Source organism: Platichthys flesus, chromosome 7 (assembly GCF_949316205.1).
Source record: "Platichthys flesus chromosome 7, fPlaFle2.1, whole genome shotgun sequence".
Lineage (NCBI taxonomy): Eukaryota > Metazoa > Chordata > Actinopteri > Pleuronectiformes > Pleuronectidae > Platichthys > Platichthys flesus.
This window is the reverse complement of record NC_084951.1, coordinates 4,020,622-4,046,432: the sequence shown is the minus strand read 5'-3', so window position 1 is coordinate 4,046,432 and position 25,811 is coordinate 4,020,622. Positions and strand designations below refer to the sequence as shown.

Below are 25,811 nucleotides of genomic sequence, written 5' to 3'. Positions count from 1 at the left end.
CTAACTCTAAATAATTATTATATCCTTTCTGAAATGACTAAATCTGGATTGAGAGAAAGCTGAAGAATCTTTGCATCACACTGTATTTCAAAGGAAGTGACCTGATCAATGTGATGGAGGCTTAATACCTGAAGAGTTTGTATTTGGAGCTGAAGGCCTTGGGACAGTGTGGATGCGAGCAGCGGAAGGGTTTCTCTCCCGTGTGACTCAGGGCGTGGACCCGCAGCTTCTCCTCTGAGGCGAACAGAGCCCCGCACACCAAACACTCGTTCTCGCTCGCTCTCCCTATCTCTTCACCCTCTCTTCCCCTCTCCCTCTCTCTCTCTTTCCCCCTCTCTCGCTCTCTCTCTGTCCTTGGCAGCGGGGCGGCGCTCCCAAACAGTTTGACGGCGGTCCGTCGTCCCTCTTCCTCCAGCGTCAGTGCGGTAATACGGTGTGAGGCATCGGCGGCAGCAGCTGCCATGGCAGCCCTAGAGTGCCGCTGCCATGAAAACTCACTTGTGGCTCCCCTGCCTCACAGGCTCAACGTGGGAAGTTGTCGGGGTTTTGTGGGAAAAGAAGGCGTCTGACAGCTCACAGGAAGGGCTGAAGATCAAGCAGTAACATGGAGGTAAGCCAAAATCTGTGATGAGATAGAGGGAACACTCTTTGACACTTATTGTTTTCAAGCTTGCAACATCGTTATACTTTAAGGCCTAAGTTTTACCTCTTATAATTCTACTTGTCTTTCTTTTGTCTCTGCACTTCCCTTCGCTCAATATGCGTCAGGCTCTCCTCTCCTTCTCTCTCCTCTTGTCTTCTCTCCTCCTCACCCAGTCCCAACAGCTATGGTTGGGGGTGAGTGGGAAATACAGCTCTGCATCTTTATTGTCCTGTGAGGAGAGAGCACACACGACGAACACAAGGTTAAAAGTGACTCCAGTCTCCCACTGGATTACAGCTTTTAAATGATAGTGTAATAGATTCATGTGTAGTAATCTCATAATCCACACACACACAAAAATTGAACCTCTCCAGCCCTTTATTCAACATGCTTAGCCTGAATCATAATTCCACCTCAAAAGCAGATGTCCTCTGAGCTCACTAGGGGGAGCCGGAAGACAGTCTGATGGACGTGAAAAAACTGTTTTGTGAATGACGACTCTCACTCACAGTCACAGCACGGTAAGTCTGTTTTTATGACAGTATGTAAAGACTCAATGTAATTACACAGCCTTATCCCTCATTATGTGTTTCTTCAGATGACACCGCTGTGCACAAATGCAGATTTGTGTGTGTGTGTGTGTGTGTGTGTGTGTGTGTGTGTGTGCACATGTATGTACTTGTTATGAAACTTGATAAGGCTCCTGAAATCCTGAGGAAAACACACAAAAGCTTCAGGGAAGAGAGAGGGTTGTGTCGGGGGTTGAACAGTGTTTTGCCAAAAACTCAGACTTCCTAGAACTAGCACTACCTGTCAATCTGAATTCAACAAATTCCTGACTACAGCAGTGAAAACTGACGCAAACAAACCACAGAGTCACACGAAGACACACGCACGGCGTAACTGAAAACTGTGTTGAAGCAGTTACTGTTGCTGTTTATTCAAATGAACCCCACACACTCATGTTTCTGAACCCTCTCCCCCTCTCATCTCTGCGTTCCCTTATTTACCCTCAGTGACCTCTGCGACCCCTGCTAGCTAACACACCACCTAAGTCCAAGGTTGAGCGGACACAACAGTGATCGCCATGTCAGTCGCGCTCCCAGCGTCAGTCACGTGAAATGAGTACCGTAAACACATGTGGGCATATGTGACAGAATGCACACACACAACCACACACACACACACACACACACAGACACACAGCTCTGTAATGGCATCCTTTCTGTGTGAGAGGTCAATGAGTTAAGAAAGACAGCAAATACTCTGGAATCTGCTCTTGCAGTTGCTTGTTATTTTCACATATTTACATACTATACTGAAAGCTGTAGGTGTGAACACATGTGTCTACATGTTGGTAAGTGTGGCTCAAATATACACATATGAGCGTTTTGTGTGCGGTCATGTAAATGTTTTCAACAGAAGATACCCTTGCGTGCCGATGGCTCACACATGTCTTTCAGTGTCCATGTGCATACATGTGTTTTTGATCCCACAACGTGTGTCATTACAGCGGCGGTTAAGAGGACCTGACACCTGTAACATAGTGAAATGGTCATCACCCAGCGGGGAGGGTGCAGGGGGGTGACACCCGTCCCATTGACCACCCTCAGGGAGCCCGGCTCTATTGTACAGCCTACCCACCACGCACATTCCTGGCCCGAACCATGCCGTGTTGCCCTGCCTCTCTCCTGCGCACACAACAGCACATACAACACGCAGAGTTCTGGTCACACCGAATGCAACATCATGTACCCCGCCCCCCCAACCCCCCAAAAAAGCCTGTATGCTGATACACACACACAAAGGCACGCACAGAGACAGGCAGACACAGTACAATGAAGAGGGGTCACCACCGTCAAGTCAGAGAAATAAACCAAATGGAGCTTGACCACAAAGGAGGCACCATGACAGACCACGTGGAGATGAAACCTCACGCATGGACGCCCTCAGGCCTGAACACGCCAAAATGACTCATACTGACCTCTGCAACATCATCACGTTTTCACTATGCACCACACATCCGTAAAGTTACCCTCACATCACTGATGCTTTGTTACTACAATGCAGACAAAGTGTTACAAAAAATATTCATATAAACCAGTAATTACTCATCTTGGCCATGTCAAGCAGTGAATGCTGGGTTGACACACAAAGATCAAATGGGATTTTATGTCATGTGTTGTCAGTGATTGTGAGAAATAAAAAACTCAAGACCACATTTAGCTAATTATTCAAATAAAGAGTGGAAATAAGATGTCTGACATTTTTGACTCATAAGGTAAAAGTAAAGTACTTATAACGTTAACATCAGCACAGTTCTACTGAGGTTCCGCAGTAAGTCATGACAGTGGCAGAGAGCCAGCACCAACAACACTGGGACCAGGAACTGAGGCAGCTAAATGGGATTCGGCCGTTGTTTGGTTTATTATTTGCACCCGTTTTAAACTCTACATAGATCTAAAACAATGAGTTATGATTAGTGTTATATTCATGTTTCCTTTACAGAGAGCTTTATCAAGTAATAACCTTTGCTTGGTTAAACCATAAATGTGGCTTGTTTTCTCATTTCAGTTTTGATGGGCCGACATCTAGACTTTACCAGTTAAGTAGCGTTGCAGTAAAAAGAGAGCTTGAATCGAGATGGAATTACGTACAGCACAAGTATGACGTCTAAAGAGAAATAAAATAAAATATATATAGTAAAACTTCTGTCTGTTAAACAGTTTTGCTGAACAGCCTGAAAGTTATGAATGAACTACTATGCCTTTATAGGGCTAAGTACATCAAGTGACCCTCTACAACTCCGAGAGCTCATGATGTCTGGGCTTTAGGATCTTTCTTGCATGTGTCACTGCTGCTCACTCAGCCTCACTCACACATGTGTTGAAGCGCTGGATATATTGGATAAAGAGATTGAATGTTAAACACTAACAGTGTGTTTCTGTGTGTTTATCGGTTGCTTAAATGATGCTTAGCTGAACATCAGGCTGATAAACTCATTACGTGAAGGAGTAAATGCAGAAGATGAGACAGAATTCTTTCTCGAGAGCTGTTCAAACCTACGATCCATGCAAGTCCAACGAATATTTACATCATCAAGAGAGCCACATAACCTATAAGATTATAGGCGTATCGTTTTGGTGACTGTCCATCCCCAGGTTTTAAACAACATCCACACATACTTTGCTTTCCCTCTGAAGCGTGTAACAAACTGACAACATCAAGTTATGTTCATGGTGGTTTAGAAATGGAGCTCTAACTTATGCAGCTCTAATTCTATTCGTCGAAAGTGGGTGATCAAAATAAAATGCATGGATTTTTTAGCTTCAAGTAAACGACAGTGAAAACCTGTTAAATATGATCTGACACTGACTCCTCAACCAGCTGATCAGGTTGTGAACTAATGTTGAGTTGAAGTGATTAGTCGTATGATAGTAAACTGAATATATTGGAGCCCTTGTCTGCATAAACAAGCACATTAAGGCATTCTGGGTACTATTTTCAGACCTCTTATGGAATAAAGGATTAATTGATATATATCGTGAAAAACCTACAAAAACTAGTGAATGTGTCGCCTGTTACATAAGTCCAAACATATTATTCTGGTCGTTTAGGTTCTAGTTCAGCGCACAGTGCCTCGTAACCAGGGTTTTCCACCAGCACAAACAGCACAATTGCAGCCATTTCCAACCACTAATCACACTTCACCCTCCCAGTAGTGATCACAAAGTATCCAGCACACTGCAGCACCGGGGAGCTTCATTCCAAAATGGCAGATGCCGCTACGGCAAACACTCCACAGCACATTCACATGGAACCTCTGCTTACTTCCCCTAATCAAAAACTTTGAAAGCAGAATTGAACTGCCACTTTCCAACCGCCCGGGTGTCTTTGGTTTCTGTCCTGGATGAAAGAGCTTCCACATTCCTTTCCTGAGGGGTCAGGGGTCAGCCTCTGCACTGCCTGCCTGCCCGCCCGCCACGGCTCCCGCATGCTGAGTGAGGGGTATTAACCCCTTCACTGCCCCCAAAGCCATCACGCAGCAGCATGTGAGACGGGCTTCAGTGTTTGCGAGATTCTTCATGCTGCTGATGGCAAACCACAGTTCAGAGCCAAACCAGGCTAGACCAGAGCAGGCCGGTATCATCTGCAGGACCACGGCCCACATGGCAGGACGCTGTGGCTACAGAAGCTTCTTGACTTAACTATACGAACAAACTAAATATAGAAAGTGAGTTCATCGTGCGGAGCTTAGGTGACAACAGCCGCACTCATAGCGAGTGGGGGAAGTGCTCTGTGGGGGGGGGGGGGGGGAGACATGTTGCAAAAACATTGGAGCTAAATAATAGAAAATGTCATGAAACTTGTGAAAAACTTCTGATTTATCAAAATGCAATCCTTCTTAATAACTCAAAATTATTGATTCACCGATTTATTTTAAAGTAATGACGTTCATCTGTTTCCTGGTTTGAAAGTGCACATGTAACTACTCATGTTGTAAATGTGTCGATCATTTTTATAAACAAATACATCAATGCACTAAAATGTTCTTTCTCAGACGTGTTGTGTTGTCAGGGCATTCTTTATTAGAAATCAAATGTTTGGTTTTCAACACACATTTCAGTTAAGTGCTGTTTTTGTGGCATTTTTTGTATAATTGGTCTTGAGGTGAATCATTGTTACTGCATGATAATAATAATAATAATAATAATAATACAATAATAATAGTATTAATCATAAAAATAATAATAATAATAATAATGAAATCGGTTAAATGGGGATTTTCTCCTTGGTCAGTCTATGAGGGGGACAGTAGTGAGGTAAACGAGTGTGGGATAAAGGGATGAAGAGGAAAAAAGAGAGGGAAAACAGGATTCATTTGCAGTGGTGGAGTCAGGGGTCTTTGCACCAGTCAAGTGACTCCAGAGAGAGGTGCTGGATGGGGGTTGGGAAGGTTGGGGAGTTGGTGGTCGAGGGGGTGGGGTGGCTGGTGGTGTAGGTCATGCTTTACTAAACACATTGAACAGAAGTGGCAGATGATGACAGCATGGCCGCCACCAACTCACTCCAGCCAAGTCCAAAAACACTTCCAGCAAAACTCATTTCTTTAAATGTTATATTATATTACATAAAATGAGATTATTCGATTTTGGGGGGTGAAATGGGCTCATTACCCAACATTGAACAATGTACGTTTCTGGTTCTCGTGATGGATAAATAATTGAACACTTAATTCAATGTCAAAACATTTGGAGGATTGTGTTTTTTAATCAAATAATGTATCATTTATAGAACAAGGAAATGTGTCCAGTCCAACTTTTTAGATTAAGGAACAAATAACACCATGTTATCTACCAATAAATGATTCAGTTGAAAAATTAATCATGTATTAAAAGTTGATTTTTTTTATAGAAAGAAAATAACTAGGGTTAGGGGTTAACCATTTGGCCACAATTTTGATAAGCGCTGTATTTTTCAAATGAATTACCCACCACAATAAGGAGACATGTGTTTACAGCTTCTCATATGTGAGGACTTTGGTATCGTGCTTTGGTTTAGTTTTATTCACTGAATTATTAATCTAAACAATGATCAACACTGAAGATATTGGTAGAGGCCGTCAGATTTAGAGAAACAGCTCTGGTGCTTCAACTAAAGGGACTTGAGGGATATGCAGTAGAGACCAACGTGTAAATAAACAGGGTTTAAAAGCACTTTTTAAATGGCAGCATGCAGTAATGAATTACTGTCCAATAGAAATGTTTTTTACTGTCGGTATTTTTGTGAATGATTGAATGGAGACTGTGTCATTATTAATGTGATTTAAAATGACTTACGGGGTGATTTTATTATCCTTTAACTTGGCAGCAGGCCGGAGTTCTGTTCTGCACCAACAACACAGCTCAAACTCTCTGTCTGTTTCAACCTCTGCCTCCATCCTTCCTCCCACCTCCCCTCCTCCACCCCCAGGTTTCAGTTCCTCTTCAGTGTGTTTTGTGACCCGGGGTGCAGCTCTGCACACGGAGGGGCGGATGGAGGGCTGATGGGGGAAGAGGAAGGAGTCCTCGCCCACAGCCAGAGCTCGGCTCTGCCAATGCCAAACCCTCACCCATCCCGACAGTTAGTCCCAGCCGCCACATCGCGTCGGGATGTGGCAGTGAAACCAGAACTGCTGCCCTGGCTAAACATAGCCCAGGCTGTGGTCTGTTTGGAGGGTGTGTGTGTGTGTGTGTGTGTGTGTGTGTGTGTGTGTGTGTGTGTGTGTGTGTCATCTAACTGTCACCAGGGAACACCTTTACTTCACCAGTGCACGGACATCTTCTCCTGACTTCACCCTGACACTTCCACCCAGTGAAAATGTTCCTTCATTTTTCCTTTAATGGCCACTGGTTTTCAACTGATTAAACTGATCCTCTGTCAGAAGACTAACTGCACAGGAAGCGGTGGATTTTTGAAATTATTAAATAGAATAATTAGATACTGTTTGCTGCTGGTGTCTGGGGGTTCTGTGAAGATCTGAATCATTCCATAGTTCGTTACAGAGCTATTATGGTTTATAAATGTCCACCAGTTTGTCATCTAGCGTGACGTAGAATGGAATCCTCCAACTATCAGAAAATATATGTAGCATGAACAGTGAGTCACTGGAAACTATTGAATGGATATTCCTGCAGCGAGGATAGGTTTATCAATATTATTTTATTAATATTAGTATTTACTATGACAGGTTACATGTTATTTGTATGAGGAAATAAGGTCTACTGTTGTTTGGTATAAACTCAAATTTGAAATATAACGTCTCATGAAAACAGCTCCAGTGAAGAGACTAATGTTGAATTAAAAGAAGTCACAGCTATATTCACATGTATTTCTATTAAGCAAAAACAAGGGAGTGGTTAATTGTCTGAGGAGAATAGGTCAATTTCATATATTATTATTGATCATTATACGGTGATTAAAGGCCTAAAATCCTTGATAAAATGCCAATATCCATGCTGATTAGACACAAGACTCCAGCCTCTATTTTACAGTTTTAATTCTCCACTCCAGTGCCATGTTTGTGCCCATTGGAGTGTTACTCTTAAATGAGGTGTGGTCAGGCCCATTTCTATCTTGAGGCGGAGGAAAGGATGGAACGTATTACCAACACAACCCTGGTCTGAACCCTCAGGGGTATCTGAAGGGCACATTATGAAGACATTTGTCTATAGCACACAATGCGTGGACACACAGGGGCGCACAGCAGATGGTAGATGGTCTTAGAAGATCGGCTCCTCTGTCCAGAAGCGTTTTCTCTTACCACCTTGCAAATCCACCATTATTGTCCCAATCCAGTAAGATGAAACCTGGCTTTTAAAGGCAAGATTTACTGGGACATTATATATAACCCTTGTGAACCATGAACCTGCCACTGTCACCCTTTTTGTGGATTTGGATGAAGCCTAAATGCACTCACTACACTACATGCACTTTCCACCATGTGCTACGATTGTCAGCTCTGTGAGGCCTTACTTACAAGAATGCTATGAGCTAAATGTTACCATTGTTCTTAAATGCTATTGTTATGGATTTTATGTACAAATTTCCCATGCTCCTAAAAACTCATGATGAGGAAAAGTTTACGGACTTATATTAGCCTGAAGAAACATTGGCAAGTGTTCTATTGTACATGTGTATATGTCTCTCAGGTGGACAAACCACAGAGCAATTGGCTGACCCCAAATCAGATGAATATGTGACTCCAAAGCAACAATCAGGCAATATTAAGGGTAAATTACATAAATAATTCTACATTGCAATGATGTTAAGATAGCATTTAAACATAAAAATGTAATCAACGGAAAAGGCGGTGTTAAGGACTCTGTGAATGGCAATGCACAACAAACCACAGCACAGTGAGAGTGGAACCTAAGACGTCATACGGAAACATTGAAGTCAACGTTTGACGACACCGCTAAACTTGGAAAAGAGCAGATGTGCTTCAGGGCCAAGTGCAAACATGTGTTTATATCTCCAAAACAAGATGATCTACAGAGAATGTGAGTCCACAGCCATCCATCTGCAGCACAACAGAGGAACACATTGCTGGTGCAGCCAAATGCACCAGACACGGTGTCACTAGTAAATCTTCTACACAATGTTTGTGGTAAAAGAAACCAAAACAGACACAGACAATGGCGCAGTATGACGGTGTAAGTGTATATTAGAAACACATCAACGTGCATTATTTTTTTTAAACCTCAAATACATGTGAGTGTGTGTGTGTGTGTGTGTGTGTGTGTGTGTGTGTGTGTGTGCTATGTTGAGCTGGTGAGGAGGACGCAGGGGTCAGTCAGGTTGTTGGAGGTGGCACTGAGTCCACTCTGCTTATTTTACACTGGGCAGGTCTGTTAAGATATTTTCAGACATGACCTGTGGGTAAAATGCGCTGAACTGGCTATGTTGTTTACCCAGAGTTTGCCTTTCACACATCCACAGCGGGTGGATCTCGGCTCAGACGCAGCACAACATTAACAAAATCCTCATCTTTATTCAGGCAAGAGGTGGAGCAGCCGAGTGCAGCAGGCAGAGGCAGGAAGTGACGTGTAGACTTTTCACTTGGAGATATTTGTTTATCTTTTTGGTTTTGTTTCTCATTTTTGCATCTGTCACACGTTAGAAGCATCATTTATAAATATATATATTAAAATAGTCATCATCAATTTCTATTAAAATAATGTTTGGACACTTGTTCAAGTATCCAAGTGGCCTGACAAGATGTATTCCCTTGTTCGTAAATTTGATAAGGAAAAAGCTTGTCCTGCACAGGATTTCTGCAGAACTGCATTAATGGACTGAGGATGAATAATAATGAACCATAAATGATCCCTAAATTTCAGGATATAGAATAAACTTTAATAAATCCAATGCTTGTCTCCTACATATGACACCAACCGCAAACAATTATAATTATTTTCCTTTACACTGGACGCCACAAGGTTCAAAACATTTGGGAATAAAGACACCACATTACGCTAATTTGCTATAAGAAAACTATATCCACTTAAGAGATCTAAATGGAATTGTGTAAATGATCCACTCCACCACTGTTCCTGTTAGAATGAATAAATGTAGTAAGAACAAATGTTCTTCCAAGATTTAATTTCCTTTTTCAAATACTGACATGTTGTTCATCGACAGATTTTAACTCTCTTAAATGTTTAGACTAGGGTATAAAACAATTAAAAGATTTGTTTAATTCAAATATGCAAATAAAAGCCTTCGTTGACTTAAAATCTGTTAATGGTAATCCAAATATTTAATGATATTCAATCTAAAGGATGTCATTCATCTTTTCAGCCCTTATTAAAAATTTGGTGAAAAAATTAAGCGATGGTCTTGGATGGAAATATTTGGCTAAGCATATAAGAAAGAAATAAATGCTCATTTACAAGTAACTAAATTATCCAACTTCAAATCTATATTTAAATTCTATCTTACTCCTATAAAGATGCACGATTTCCAAAGACGATTTACCAACTTGTCCTGGACGTAAAACTAGAGAAGGAACAGTTATGCATCTACTTTGACAATGTGACGGTGGGAGATAGAGTTTGATTTAAACGCCTGTTTATATTTATTAAATGTAATGTGTTATTGAATGTGGATTAAAAGTGCAATAAAATGTTTTGCTAAGAAATGCATACTTTTATTTTGGAAAAATGTATCTCCTCTTACCTTGACGCTGTTTTTGGATCAAATAGCCGAAATGTTGCCATTAGAGAGATTAACTTTGGAGAAGTGGAGACTTTTGGTCACCATTATTTTCTCACTTGGAAAACCTTTCTATAGATGATGAATAATGGACATGGAAGCTTTTTTACCCTGAAAACATAAACTATTATTGTAAATAATAATAATAATAATACTTTGTTCTGTATTTGTTTCTTTTGGCTGTCTTCTCTACCTGGGTGCATGGGGTGGGATGGAGGATTTCAATGACTCATTGTGGCCATTGTACACTTATAAATAAATAATAATAAAAACATATTTTTATCAAAGTGGTCTTTGTGTTACATTAACATTGTCAAATTTACTGTACATAAATAAATACAACAAATTGGAAAAACTTCTCAAAACAACAACTTCTTTTTGCAGCCCCAACTCATTGTCCCACTTTCATCCCCCTCCTCCTCTGTTTCTTCTGCTCATCCTCCTCCTTTGCCTCCATTCTGACCGACCCTCTGTCCCTCACTCCTCCTCTTCTTTCTTTCTGCCATGCATGTCAGTTCAAACACCCAGAAATCAGCCATGCACTCCTCATCTTTCCCTCTTGTCTCTTGCTGTTTCCCTTCCTTCCTCTCCTGCTGTGGTCGCCGCAGACGGCACGCGTTTGGGAGGCACCTATCAAAATAAGCAGTCTGTAGTTTCATGCCGTCCACTGTGCATGTGCTAGTGTCTGTAAGCTGGCACACACTGTAGAACATCTCCCACAACCATTAAACAACATCAAAGTCGAATGTCGTGTTAGCAAAAACACAAAACAGCAACATTATCATTATCATTATAGTCATCCTCATCCTCATCATCATCATCATCATTATCATCATCATCATCATCACAGCCACGCATGTCCTGCGTATCATCATCAGCCTCACTTCTCTTTCTCTATGTCCCTCCTTCGTTTTGTTAGTCTCTCCTAGGCCCAGGCGGGGACCATGAGACCAGGGGAGACATCTGTGTAACACACATCCTTCCTTTAACGACTGCTGGGGTTTGGAGACAAATTACAAATTTAACTGGCTCCACAAACAAAAACCAACAGGGCGTCCCTATTGACGCTAATTTAATATCAACCACAGTTGGTGGTGGCTGTTCTTTGAAGGAACTTTCTCACCGACCACTGTCTTCATCAACACCAGCCCATTGGCTCGAGAACTCTTAAAATAGGATAGGAAGGTGTATGTGCATGTAGGACACGTATCATCCCACTATGTTCTACTTTGTCCAGACTTCAGTAGAACAAGCAAAGGCGGAATAACAAGGGGTTTTCTTAATGGCAGTATCAGGCGAAGCAGGATTTGTGTGCAAGTGTGTGTGAGTGTGTGTGTGTGTGTGTGTGTGTGTGTGTGTGTGTGTGTGTGTGTGTGTGTGTGTGCAGAGGTGATTCTGGGGAAAGCCCTTCTGGCAGGGAGTCCTGACCGTGACACGGAGCTCCACAGCAGCCGGAGATGTGGGCACAGTGCCAGTGGGCGTCACGCCAATTGCCCTCTTTCTTTCTCTCTCGCTCACTCACTCACCCTCCATCATGTTTAAGGAGCCGAGCTCATACGGACACTGCAAACTTGCACACTTTTCCACAACCACTGGGTTCCCCACTTGCTGTATATACAGTAAACATATCCAATAATCACTGCATTAAACATGCAATGTTGGGTCCACATTTAGAATTCAGACAGCTGATGACAGCAACAAAGTTAAATGGGCAATCAGAGGATTTTGTATTGTCATCCTTCTTGAAGATGTCCAAACCATTTTATAAATCATAGCGGTTTTATGACAGATAATCTTGGTCAGGTCAATAATGTGGAGCCACACGATGTGTTCACAAACCAGAATGATTACCTGCTAGATGTCTCTTTTGTGTGTGACAAAAAACAATTCAGCCTGAGCTACAAGCATAGTTAAGGAGGAACGGGTGCCACAAAAAGGCAGTCGGTGTTGTCGTGGCAGTGGTTCGGATCTGTCTGCACTGTCAGATGTGTCTTAAAGCAAAGTTTCCAGCACTTATGAAGGTGATAGGACAAAGGGTTTCACTCGGTACATCCTGCGCTAAAAGCAACAATGGAAATGGAAAATCAGTCAGATTCTATCTATAGCTAATGAAATGATTGGTAATTACTCTAAGCACTTAAAAAAGGTGACATGATATTATGACCTTGTAAAGTCGGTCCGTCTGTCTGCAACCAGTGGTCCATATGAAACAGATACATAGGAGGGCCAGCTGTCTCTTTTTTGGTCTCCTCAAACTCAAAAGGGAACTATCTGGCTCTTTGGCTGCTAAAAGCTCCACTATGATCCCCAACGGCTGTCTGTCTGTCTGTCTGTCTTAGAGAGGTTGTGGGTAGTGGGTTTATCAGAGTTTCATTGTCAACAGCTTGATGAGTGGTGAGGCTGGATTAAAGCCAAAACCAAAACAATGAGTTGAAAGATTCTAAAACTAAAGTTAAAGGGGAAATGATCCCCAGGAGCTGCTTATTTCATAATAAACTCAGTTATACCATCCATTGTTTAGGAAGATTTAAGGATTTTCCAATAATTGATGTGCATGACAGTGACCTGGCTTGTGATCCACAGGACTAAACTACATACTAGCAGCCACCAAACTGTATTTTTCTGCAAAGATGATGATGATGATGATGATGATGATGATCATCATATCGAGAATGATGTATTTTCTCCCTATAACTGTGTAATAACTGTCTGAGACCACATAGGTTGATGTTGCTGCTGCTCAGCTTAAGTTACATCATCTCATTTGAAGTAACATTTTAAATGCAGAACTTTTACTTGTAATGGAGTATTTTCTACAGTGGGGTATTTTACTTTTACTTGTGTACAAAGTGGAAATCCAAAACTGACTTTAAAGGTCTTCATATATTGATATTATTATAAAATTCCTAAATTAGTGGGTCTGCGTATGATATTTTATATAGCTCTTAATTCTTCTCCCGTCCCTTTTGTGAGATAAAACAAGTTAATACAGGAAATAAATGTTGTGTCATTGTATTGTTTGGCGATTCTTCACACTCTTGAACATTTTGTTCTCTTGCTGTTACACTTAATAACTGCTTCACAGCCCCTGTTCAGCTTTTGACTGAGGTTCTATTTTATGTCCTGATTTAAATGTAGACTGGCTTACGTATGATGCTATTATTTGCATTTCCCTTATTTCCACAGCCATTGTACTAAGATAAAGAAATGGTCTTTTCAACTGCATACTCCTCAACAAGCAAAACGCACACACTGATGGTTTAGTTGCTCTGGTTGGAGCCTATGAAGCCTGTGGTTGGTGGGAGCCAGTCCATCCAGCCACTGGGACTCGGACACTTTTGTTTCCCGTGGCTGCCACTGGCTCTCTCTGAATCAGATGGGGTCAGCAACAAACAATCTCTAAGTTTGGCAACGTCAGCTCAGCTTAAAACAACAGGCATTGTTTGACTGGCTTTTGTTTACAGAAATCTACAGGTTTCAACAGACCCCCACAGCCTTTACCCCTTTTTTTGTCCTCTTTCCTTACCCTCTCTCATTCTACAGCTGATTTTCCGCTGGTTTGTTTCTTGTTTGCTGGAAGCCCCCGTGCCCAACCACACTCCCTCTTTACCCAGTCTCTATGTGTTTTTGTGAAGGATGTGCAGACTTATGGAAGGGAAAAGGAGGAAAGTAGTGTGTGTGTTTGGGGGGGGGGGGTAAAGGTAGAGAGTCTTAAAAATAACAATCTTGCATAAACAGGGCCTTGAAAAATGGGCAGTGGGCAGCTCGCATTCCTCAAATTTTTTTGAAACTTGATCACGTTGCGAGAATCGGGGGGGCTTGCAGTCACCTCCAGCAGATGACAGCCGTGCGAAAAGCGAGGAGGGAAGGAGAGAGATACACAGAGAAAGAGAAGGAAAGAGAGACAACATAACAAGAATGAGATGAAAAGAGAAGAGAAAGCAAACAGCTGACCGGAAAAGAGTGAAAAAGACAAAGAAGGGCAGAAAACAGCAGCCGCTGGGTATTTCAGTTCCAAACAGCAGTTTGGAACTGAACACCTCAATCAGCGAACGTAGTTCACTGCAATAAATGACATTGCACAGTGATGCCCCAGATTCACAGGCCTGACAGAATCATATTAGACCAGGCATCCGCTCTGGTGCTGCAGGGACATGGAGGGAGTCTCTTCTCTCCAGTGTCAGAGCTCACAGATGAGTCTTTGTACTGAAGCAGAACAGTACCTACTGGGTAAGCAAACCACGCAGTCTGGACACAAAGGAAGAGGCAGCTACAGTAGATCCACAGCTAAATCTGTGCAGCTACAGGGCTGAAGCTAACTATCTGTATTTGTTTTCTTCGATTGCTTTTCCTGTAAATATAAAAAATTTTGACATGATTGATTGTCATAGAAGCTGGTTAATTTTCAGATTTATCGGTTAAACGAGTATAGCTGCATTCAGAATTACATGGAACGCAGGATAATCTCCTGACATTCTCTGGAGGGGCTGTATGTGTGAACACAAATGCTCACGTAAGAGGTTCCAGATATTCTCCTGAGTTTTTCCTGCCAGCGCCCGGACAGGATAATGTCTGAGTGATTCCATGTAGGAAAACGGCAGGAGATTCTCTGTTTCAGAGCGAGCGTGTGGGTGAGTTGGTGACGTATGGAACAAACAGCAGGCACAAAACTGAAAAGGATACAAACAAGTCAGGATGAAAAAGCGGAGCCATACCAGTAGAAGACACATAGGAAGATGTCAAGAGAGCGTTTGATGATAAGGGCTGACCCTATAGTGCCAATCTGCTGTCAACAAAAACAATCAACTCTGCAGCAGACCTAACTATTCTGTTGGCCATGTGTGACAGGCAACCTCCGGAGAAAGTCCAGACCCAAATGCGAGGACATTCTACAGAGTTCATGTCTGAAAACATCTCCTGACCGACACTAAATGACACCAGGAATCAGGCATGGCAAGACATGAAATCCACTTTCTATGTCAGTGTCATTGTAAAGCCCTGTGTCCTCTTCCTGCAACCTTTCTTAAGTCTCTGCCAACACAGTGTTTATGTCACAGAGGCCCTGGCCTCATGTTACCTCTGTAATAAATGGTCCCAAAGGATTACACACAGTGTGGCCCTCACAGCTGAGGTATCAGAATAGTTGGATTGCTCTATAGTTCAATAAATCAAATAACACTTGATTAAGAACACCTTATGTAGATAATATAATCTGAACATATCTACACTGTGACATTTTGACCATCAAAAATTAACTCCCGGCTATAATAGCTATAAAAAATCAGCTGTCTATCATCATTTATTGATATATCAGCCATTTTCAGACATTATAATGTCCGCACAACTTCCACCCAGTTTTCCTCTCACATATGAACATTGTAGCAGGAGATTCTCCACCCAGACGTATTCACAACATCACGGAAATCTCCCGAGTAAACAGGTGAAGGGTGGTGCAGCAGGTAAGAGGCAAAAAGTAATGTCTAAATTCCGGTACTGAAATCACATGTTTTTTTCTCCAGTACGTCGACACACCATGGATCTTGTCTTTACAAGTTGACATCTTCGTGTCTTCTATGTATTTGGCCTATTTGTATTTTTTGGGGGTTCTTTTTCATGTTTGCATCTGTCGCGTGCTCACTCTGCCCTGCATAGCACAGGGGATGTGGGAAAGCAGTTTTCCTGGTTCATCATGTATTAATATTTCTGACCGTCCAGAAAGTGTGTAAGATATGCTTCTTTTATATTGTCTTTGACTATTTGGATTCACTGTTTTTAGCTTTGTAAACCTGCACATGGCAATGATAGCTCAGCTATGTCCCAGCTTACAATGTAAAGCTGAAAATATAGTTTTTAAAGAGACAAATGTTTCACACCTCCTTCTCAAGTCTGCTGGTCTCTCCTGAATTACCTGGAAGAAATTGACCACTGTCGTTTTGAGCAAACAGGAGAAAATACAACATTTGTCAGGGACTATTTGCAGCTGCGGATGGATCCACATTTGGAGCATTAGTGTGTATTTGGGCCATCAGGGTGGTGTATGTGTGAAAGACTCAAAATAAACTGCAGTGTGTCCGTTCATGGGGATGATGGAACATGTCACCGAGTGCAACAGTGTGACTCACTGATGTGTTTTAATAGTTATGACAACAATGATGCTCTGTGGCACAGAGGAGTAAGCTGTAGCTATATCAGGCTGTGATACACACACAGCACTTGTTACATTAATCTCATCTATATTTGTTACAGGTAGGAAAGAATATAGACTGCCTTATACCTGAGAGCTTTACACACGAAATACTACAAGTAATAACCTGTAGACTTGTGGACAGAGATCAGAAAAAGAACAGTGTGACACCAGTCCAACATGGTGGAGGTGGTGTTGTGCGTTGTTTCATCTATGGTTGCTATCCACTAATGATGTCACTGCTGAGGGCAGCAGCAGGACGGATATAATGTCTGTAAAAACACTCTGTGCTTTCATCCAAAGGATCAGCACGTTACATACAATTGAATGCAGAATAAAAAATTAAAATCAATAATAATAAGAAGAAGTCGGTCTGTTATTTTCAGGTAACTTGCATTTACATTTATGTTTACATGTCAGTGGGATGTCACATGTGACGTGTTGTAAAGGCTACATCCATGCTAAAACTTGTTTGTTATAAAATACATCGACTGATACAAATACACTACTGCCAGAAACTGAGACTTAGAGGACTGACATAAAAAAGCAAAATTTCTCCCTGATGGGTTTAATCATTTCATCAGTTCAGGAAAATAAACCCCTGGTCTTATGGTTCTGTTTAAAAACTGCGTTAAAGTCTGGACGAGCAAAAACGGAGATGTTTTGGAAACGATGATATAGACAGCGTGTCTTCTGTCAAATCAGCTCTCCAGGTTCCTGTCACATGACCCCCTTCCTGAAGAAAATAACTGGCATAAGTCTCTGCTACCGGGGTAGAACGCAACTAGGGTTATCAATTGCAAGCGTTGCTTGTCCCGCTGTTGCACAGTTAAATTCTGCATTGAACAATAATACCACTGTTAACATGTGTTGGAGACGAGCTGCAATCTGCGCAGTTCTGCAAGTAACAACCAAATGCTTCCTGTTTACACCAGTACACACATGCCCAGAGATGGTTTTTGTTTGAAAGCAGTGTAAGTTTTAGAATGGATGTTATCTAAGCAAGCACCTGGAGCACTTGGTCTAACAGGAGGCTAAATGTCGAAGGTTGCATTCAATAGTCGTGGAAAGTCAACTGATGGGGTCCCTCCATCAGGTGTTTGAGTAGTGGGCTCAAACAAGAACTGCTCATGTCAGAATCAACTGATGTGAATTCACTTGAGACTACAGTTTGCTAAGAGCTGGTATGAAATGAAGGAACGCTCATGCAGAATCCCAAGCCACCACATTATCACCTGGATAATGCACATTTTCCATCATGATTATTAAGGGTAGTTCTCAGCTGTTTTTACAACAATCTTGAACTGGTTAACATATTTTGCAGGGAAACAGTGTTGTGTATTCTCCGGTATTATCAATAAGCCAGTTCAATACAAAACACAATGCAAGCTAACAAGACCTTGAGATGTGTAATAAATGCATAATGGAGAGAGAAAGAAAGAAAGAATTGACAGGGAGTCTCTTCAGAAAGAGTGTTGAGCTCAGGAGTTATTCATTAACACATTTTAACACAGCACTTTCCATCTCCCTCATTTGAATGACTGGGAAGCCAGAGGGTGGTCTTCCACCTCACTACCTCTCCAACACGTTTTTTTTGTGTGTGTGTGTGTGTGTGTGTGTGTTTGTGTGTCTGGAATGTAAGGAGCTCTGTCTTTCTCTGGGAAAGGTTTAGGTTTCAGATGGAGGGTAAAATAGTTAACAGATTGCCCAGCATCCGTAGGCCAGCTCTTCACTGCACGCCCATCCTCAGCCCCTCTGTGCCTACTACCTCCACTCCCCCGTCATGTGCAGGGGCCCCCATCAGCCACTGCACATGTGGCAGGTCTTCAACTGCAAATCACAGTGGGACTAAACATTAGATGAGCTAGTATGAGCCAGTATAAAGTATTGAATGGTAAAGTATTCTTGGTGGCCATGCTGTCATCTAGCTAAGATCCGCGGGGGATCAAGCGGCCATCTCCGCGTCCTCACAACAACTAGCACACGGCAGGTGGATGACTTCACACCTGGTCTAAACAACTGATGGATGAAAAAGACAATAATTGACCAAAGCTCAATGTACTTGTGTTGATAATTTGGGTTAGGATGTTGAGTCATGCTGACTGAGCCTATGCAGCCCATCTGAATCACCTACGGATCAGAATATAATCGCTGTTAATTATGTGTATGCAAGACGGCTGCTTTGAGTATCATGTGGTCATTTAGTATGTAGATTGTGCGATTAACGGGAAACCTACGTAACATGTGAGCAAGATTCAACAACCGCACCTTGAAAGGGTCAGTTGGCAGGTCATCAGCAACCGAAATTGGCAGAACTGTAGGAGTAAACTCAGCATCAGCCAAATGTTAATCTCTGTGAGTGTCTCCATCTTTTTGTTAAATGTACGCAACTCTGGAAGTGTCAGAAATATCGGATATATTCGGATCAAATGTGTGTGCGGCTCTAAACACCTGATCTTGTACAATCCTATCCCATGTAAACAGTAAACACGATTTAGTGGTCAGTCTTTGGTGATAAATCAAGTGCAGGAAATGTCCTTGATATTAAAATGCATGAAACCAGTGACCAGCAGTGCCTCATTTCTTCCATTTGACTGAGAGGAAACCTCTTGGTGGTCCTTCAGTAAATAAAGTTTATTAAGGGTCACAATTTGACCTTAATGCCCAAAAAAAAGCTTCAAGCCCTCATCAAAAACCATTTGGTGACATCTTATTTTGAACTTGGAATCTGTGAAAATATCAATATAAAACAGTTCATTTAACTCATTTAACCAGGGCTTTTCAGGAGTTTTGAAAATTAAGAAAACTTTTCTTTGTCAATTTCAACCAGGAGTAGAAGGAATCTTCACTTTGACTTAATACACAGACACACACACACACACACATAAACACACACAAATAGCTTCTACTGAAAGTCACCCGCTGTCTAAATGAGACCATCCAACCAAACAGGCCGAGTGAAGAGGAGGCTGACGATGTGACGGGATTGGCCGGGCCACACTGGGACGGGGGAGACAGGAGAGGGAAGCGGGGAGGGACAAACAGGGAGGGGAGGAGATGGGGGTGAGTAGCAGGGAGCGAGGCAGCGTCACGTGACTGAGTCCAGCAGAGAGTGTTATAATAGGCCCCCTCTCCGAGTAGAGAGGCAGAGGCTGGATGTGAACCAAAATCCCTCTACCACACACAGGCTGGCCATTGTTGGCTATTCACTGGACTCCATCTCGGGGCACTTTATCATTCAATTAGGACAGCTTTCACACCGCACACCACAGAAAAGAGGCCTTCAATCAAACTGAAAACTTCACACTAGCCCTGGAGGGGACGCAGAGAGGGGACTCGCAGTTGTCACCCCACTTTCATTTTTCCAACTTGTTGTTGTTGCTCACCGAGACTTGGAGCCGAAAGACAGAGAGAGAGAGCAGAGAGAAAGAGGGGGAGAGAATGGATGGAGAGATGTGAGGAAAGAGGAGGAGAGTGGAGGAAGTCCCTCTGAGTACCATTACATGTTTGGTAGCATGTGTGTTTACGAAGCTGTTGGAATGCATTGGAGTGGGTGAGGGGTTAAATTTGGTAAGTGGGAGGGGCGGGGTGGGGGGGGGGGGGCGTAAGAAAAGAGGGAGAGTGAAGGAGAAAAAATGGGGGGAATTCAAAGCTCTGAGAGGAGAATGGCAACAAGGAGTATACTTGAAGGAAATAATGAGAAAGAGAAGTACGCTTGAGAAAAGAGAGGGAGAAGGGGAAATGTGCGGTGAGGGAGGGGCGAGGGGAGGGGGGTGGGCAGCTCCGCAACTGATCAAAACACGGCGGTAAGAGTGGGAGGCAGCGGGGGAGGGGGGGGGAAGGAGGGTGCAGGCTGGTAAGCAAGTCAGAGGAGGGAGGAAAGCAGAGGAGCGAACAGGTGAAAGAGGACTAGGGGAAGACGTGTGTGGTCTTACTAAAACTGAGGCTACATCTATACTACTAAGTATTAATTTGAAGACAGTGTTTTCAAACTTAAAGGATCTCTGTCCACACAAGGGCGCATGGCGCCTGACCATGTATATCACTTGACCACTCGGGTACACTGGGGCAAGCACATGCTGCTGTAAACAGGAAGCACTTGGTTGTTAGTTGCAGAAATGTAGCAGATTGTTTGAATTACAGCTTTTCTCCCACACATTTTAACAGTTGTATCCTTGTAAAATGCAGAATTAAATTTTGCGACAGTTGTAAGCAAAGACAACAAGGTCATTAACGCTTGCAATTGATTACTCAAGTTGAGTTCTACACTAGTCGAGGCTAAATCCTCTTGTTTTCTTCTGGAAGGGGTTCCCGTGTTGGACGACTGACAAATCAGCTAAGGCTACGTCATGACCGAAACACCCAATCAAGTGGTTGGGGATGTCATCGTTTTCTTTCAGCTTCATTTCTACCCGTCCAGACGAAAACGCAGGAGCAGGGACCAGCAGCGTTTCTAATCTTCTCTGTTTCAGAGTAGTACTCTATGTGGAAGTAGCCTAAAGTGAAACAGGGATCCCAGAAGACTGTGTTTACTCTCAGTGACTCATTCATAATACACTGTAATGTAGTTATATGGAGATACAAGTGTTTAATGTAATGTGTTAGTCAACTATAAATCCTCTCCTGAATGTTATCATGAGTTATAAGGTATGTGCCTTTGGTTTGTAAATCTGTATTATTAGTAAATAAATTCATTCAAACATACGTATGGATTTGTTCATGTGTGTTTGCAGCTTTTTCATACTGTTATTCATTCAAATTCATATTCAATTCAAAGTAAAAAATGCTTCACTTACAGCTATAGTTATAACTATTGTATACTCTTCTTCTCTTCTCTTCTCTTGTATTTGTATAGCCCATATTCACATATTACAATTTGTCTCATAAGGGCTTTAACATGGTGTGACGTCCTCTGCCCTTAACCCTCAATAAGAGTTTACTTCCTACTGATGTAATGTAAAACAACCTGCATGGCTTCATAGTGCATAATTGAGTGATAACAATTTAGAGTATTTGCATTTCCACTCATCACACACAGGGATGTCAGAAACTGTATTTGATATTCTTTTGAGTTTGCTATTTTATAGCGCTCTCTAATGAGAATTAAATGGGTTTACTAGATCTATACATATATATATATATATATATATATATATATATATATATATATAGTAGACTCATAGAATCCCACACTGGATTGCACAAAAAAATGTGTGTGCAATCCATGGTCACTAACCGAGCAGTATTGTGCCTACACTGAATGAATAGTAAATGACGGAGGGACAGAGCAGCGTGAAATTGTAACTCGTCATACAGATGTAAGAACAAGATTATTGTTTTACTTCATCTTTTTACCCCAAACTTAAAAAGCATTGAAACAAAGCATTAAAGAAACACATATAAACAGACATTCAGTTACAGTTACACACTGTTATTACCGTCATGAAAACAGAGTAAAAATAAACTAAAATAGAAAATAAGACGGACAAATAATGAGAATTTAATTTACAGTGCAAAACATGATAACATTTTTGTAATTTCAATCAATAAAAGGCAGCAGTAAAGCATCAAACTAAATGTTTTGTATATATTCATTACGTTCAGTAGCAAAAACAATTGACATTGATATGGTATTTTAACTTGTGTGATCATTGCAGGTAGTGAAATAACACTTTCACTGATAATACCTATGAACTCTGATTGAAGGACTTACACTTGTGATTATTTATTTATCCTCATTATTGTAATTTATCTATTACACTAGTGTTACAGTGGACTGTAACAAGGAACCAAGCATGCATGCAGTAATGACACGCATGAATATTTAACAGTGCTGACAGAGTATTAGCATGTAGAGACCAAATGTCAACCATGCTCCTCTCTATATTTAAACTATTATCACAATAGTCTTAACCACCAATCTCAACAAGGGAATCAATCAATAATCTAAAATCAGTCATCTCATTATTTCCTTCATGCTCAAATATTGGAATGCACTCCTCATCTCCCTTCTGCATTTCAGTCAGCAAACACTCCAGCTGCGAGTAATGTTCTTTTGTCTAGCGAGGGAGTTAGAGGTTTTGCTTGGCATTATTTGGTGAGTATAGGGAATTGTTGAGCAGGGTGGGACGGTGGAGGCGCTATTAAAAATCACTTCAGAGGAAGGAAGAGGGGATGTGTCATCAGACACTGTGGCAACATTCTGCTTTCTTCCACTTTCTCCCATCTGCTCCCTGCTCACTGGCTCCTGAGTACCAATCAGGGGCAGCACAATCATCTGTCACTTCTACTGTAACCATATGTGAGGGAGAGAGGGAGTGAGGGAGTGAGGGAGTGAGGGAGTGAGGGAGTGAGGGAGTGAGGGAGTGAGTCAGGAGTTAGCGCTCTCTCTCCGCACAGATCAGGTTTCAGTCACTCACTGACTCACAAACGGGTATCTCTAGACTGTGCTGGATACAATATTCCAGATATTACTGTTCCGGAAACACACACACACACACACACACAGACACACACATAACTCTGTGCTGAGTCACATGTTGAACCTCAACATGCATGCATCAGTCCTTTCTCTGCATGTACATACTAGACTGTCTAGTAGTGGTGCATTCCTCGGCTACAGCGCATGATACCAGAGCACCACAACACTTCCACTGTGGCTCCGATCGCAGCCGAGCACAATAATGGATGATAACAGGAAAAGGGATGATTGTGAAAACAATTATATTTTATAGGGCTCAGTGTTTAAATCTTTTTTTAACCCAGTTTTTAATTTGTGATTTGTCACGCAAATCGCTTCCAGAGAGAAAAATACCAACACAACCAAAGAAGATCTAAAAATGAGCTAAATCTGGATAAGTTTCTGTAGCTACATGAAGGGATTTAAAAGACTTTAAATTAAAAGCAACAGATGAGATTAACAGTGGAGTTTCTGCGTCACTTCATACATGCATCTCAGTCTGTGTTTGATATGAGCAGCCTCAGAGTACAGATACTTTTGGTAAACACAATTCTTGTTCTAAATCTAACATTAGAGGAAAAATCCCAAGTTTCAAATGCTTGTTACATTTATTTACCGTTTGAAAAAATATGTCACTCTGTCAGGCAACCATTCTTGATGACAATAGGTGCTAATTATTTCACAAAAGGCTATTTTTGATAAGGATTCATCTTCTGGAGTTTTTTTATTAACTATATAGTATAGAAAATATCAAAAATTATTTCAAAATAAACCTATTTTCGTTTCAAACAAGGAAACCTCTGTGATGAAGTATTATAGGCAATGTCAAAAATCATGTCAAAATTTGACAAGCTAAGGCAAAGGGATTGGTATTTCCTGAAATCTATTTCCTGAATTGTCTATGTCAATCAATGATTTTCTTTTTTCAGCCCTAAAATAATTATTACATCTCAGCTACATTATTTGATCTAAGTCGAAAACAGAAAATTAATAAGCAATAATTTAGACAAATAAATTCATCAGGTGGTTACAGCTGCTTAACTTTAATGATAGTCAGGAGAATATCTTTGTGTTTGAACTGTTCTTTGTTCAACACCAGCAGTTTGAATATGTCAGCCCCGGCCCTGCAAACACTTTTTTAACATTTTCTGACATTTTAAAGGGCCAATGTCTAACAGATTCATTTCTAAAATAATCAGCAAATTAATTGTTAACGAAAACAATCATTCCAGCCTGATGGTCGCTCTGCCCGTGAGCCAGTCAAAGTCATTCTCTGCTGTGACACAGGCCCCAGATGGGCTGACTGTGGAACTGGCTCTAACAGAAAATAGTATAAATATATAAAAAAAAGAAATACAATTATAAAACCCAAAGGAGTTCTGTATTATAGGGAAGTAACTGAATTATTAAACTAAACCTACAGATTTAATTTAACTATATTTACTTGCTGCTCAATCTGCTTAATTTAATATTTAAAAACAAACTTTCCCAACAGTTGCCCACTACTTTAAATAAATAAAAACTCAACAAAATAAATTTGAATGGTTTATATGACACCTTCATGCAAAAGCATAAAACAACACTCTTGTTTTTCTAAAGTAAGAAGCATCTGTCTTTGCAGTTACCTTACATAAAGCCCATCACTGTCATAAACAATATTTTTTGGCCACAATAAAATGGTTTGATAACAAAATTCCCCACAATGCAACACCAATCTCCACAAACATGATGCAGCTAAACTCTGAGCTGATTCTCTGGGCAGATCCATCAGGCAAGCAACGCATGCAGTGGTAAGAAGAGCCCATTAAACGCTGCGCTCCATCTGTAATAACCATGAGGACATCAGTAGATCAGTCAAGGAGTATGTTTTTCTCCAAGCACTCAATCCTGCATGATGACAGGCCAGCACAGAGTTAGGTCATGTTTCATTGGTCCGGTAAAACTCCAGCGCTACTTAAATGGCCAATTCAGCACAGCTCTGATAGTCACTTCATCTCAAAGTGTTTTCATTTTACCAACATGCGCCTGTATTGGGGACAAAAATCCCAATTTAGGGAAGAGAACAAGATATGATCTAAATAAAGGTGCTGAGTGAAGATATGTCTCTGAAGTCTACAAACGTATCCTCTTTTACATGCATCTTGAATTTATAACTTATACTCAGGCAGAGCCTGAACATTCACTCCACCTTGAAAAAGTAATTTCTGAATATTCTCACAAAATACATCTATTTGGGAATCTGGAGCTTTTGTTGAAATTGCACAAACTTCATCAACAGATGGAGTTTTGCCTTGATCTGTCGAGAGACATGATCAAATGCTTGTGGGTGGTGTGGTTGTTTTAAGACTAAGCAGTACCGACAGCAGCAAACTAATGCAGCATTACTTCCAAAGCCTAGGAGCATATCCGCTCAATTATTTTGGGGGGCTACAGTTTGTGTTAAAGCAACTTTCAAGAGAAGCATATACACTGTGCAGCACCTAATGTGTCAAACTAAGTCCAGGAAGCCACTCTATCAGAGTTTAGGGTAGATTTGGCAGATATTATGATTGTCAACCTCACTCGTCATCCTTCCTCTTTTCTCCAACTAACATTAAAGGTGAAAATCTTTGATAATCACTCTAGACTCCCCTCGTGAGTTGGCCATTTTGCAGTGTTGTCTGAATCTTTAGTGACAACTGGAGTCATTGAATCCCACGGTGCATCGTAAAAAGTCATGTACAACCGATGGTCACCAACCGAGCAATATATATCACGCACTGCCCTTG

At 41.4% G+C, this 25,811-nt stretch overlaps 1 protein-coding gene across 1 annotated transcript in view; it reads right to left on the bottom strand.

Annotated features, from left to right (window-relative positions):
- The window catches only part of plagl2 (pleiomorphic adenoma gene-like 2), a 40,249-nt gene that overhangs the window by 7,411 nt on the left and 7,027 nt on the right, over positions 1-25,811 (bottom strand). The window contains exons 2-3 of the mRNA XM_062392236.1: positions 707-872; positions 129-622 (exon numbers count right to left, since the gene is read on the bottom strand). Of these exons, the coding sequence (XP_062248220.1) occupies positions 129-463 (335 nt within the window). The 5' untranslated portion in view covers positions 464-622; positions 707-872. The remainder of the gene's footprint in view (positions 1-128; positions 623-706; positions 873-25,811) is intronic.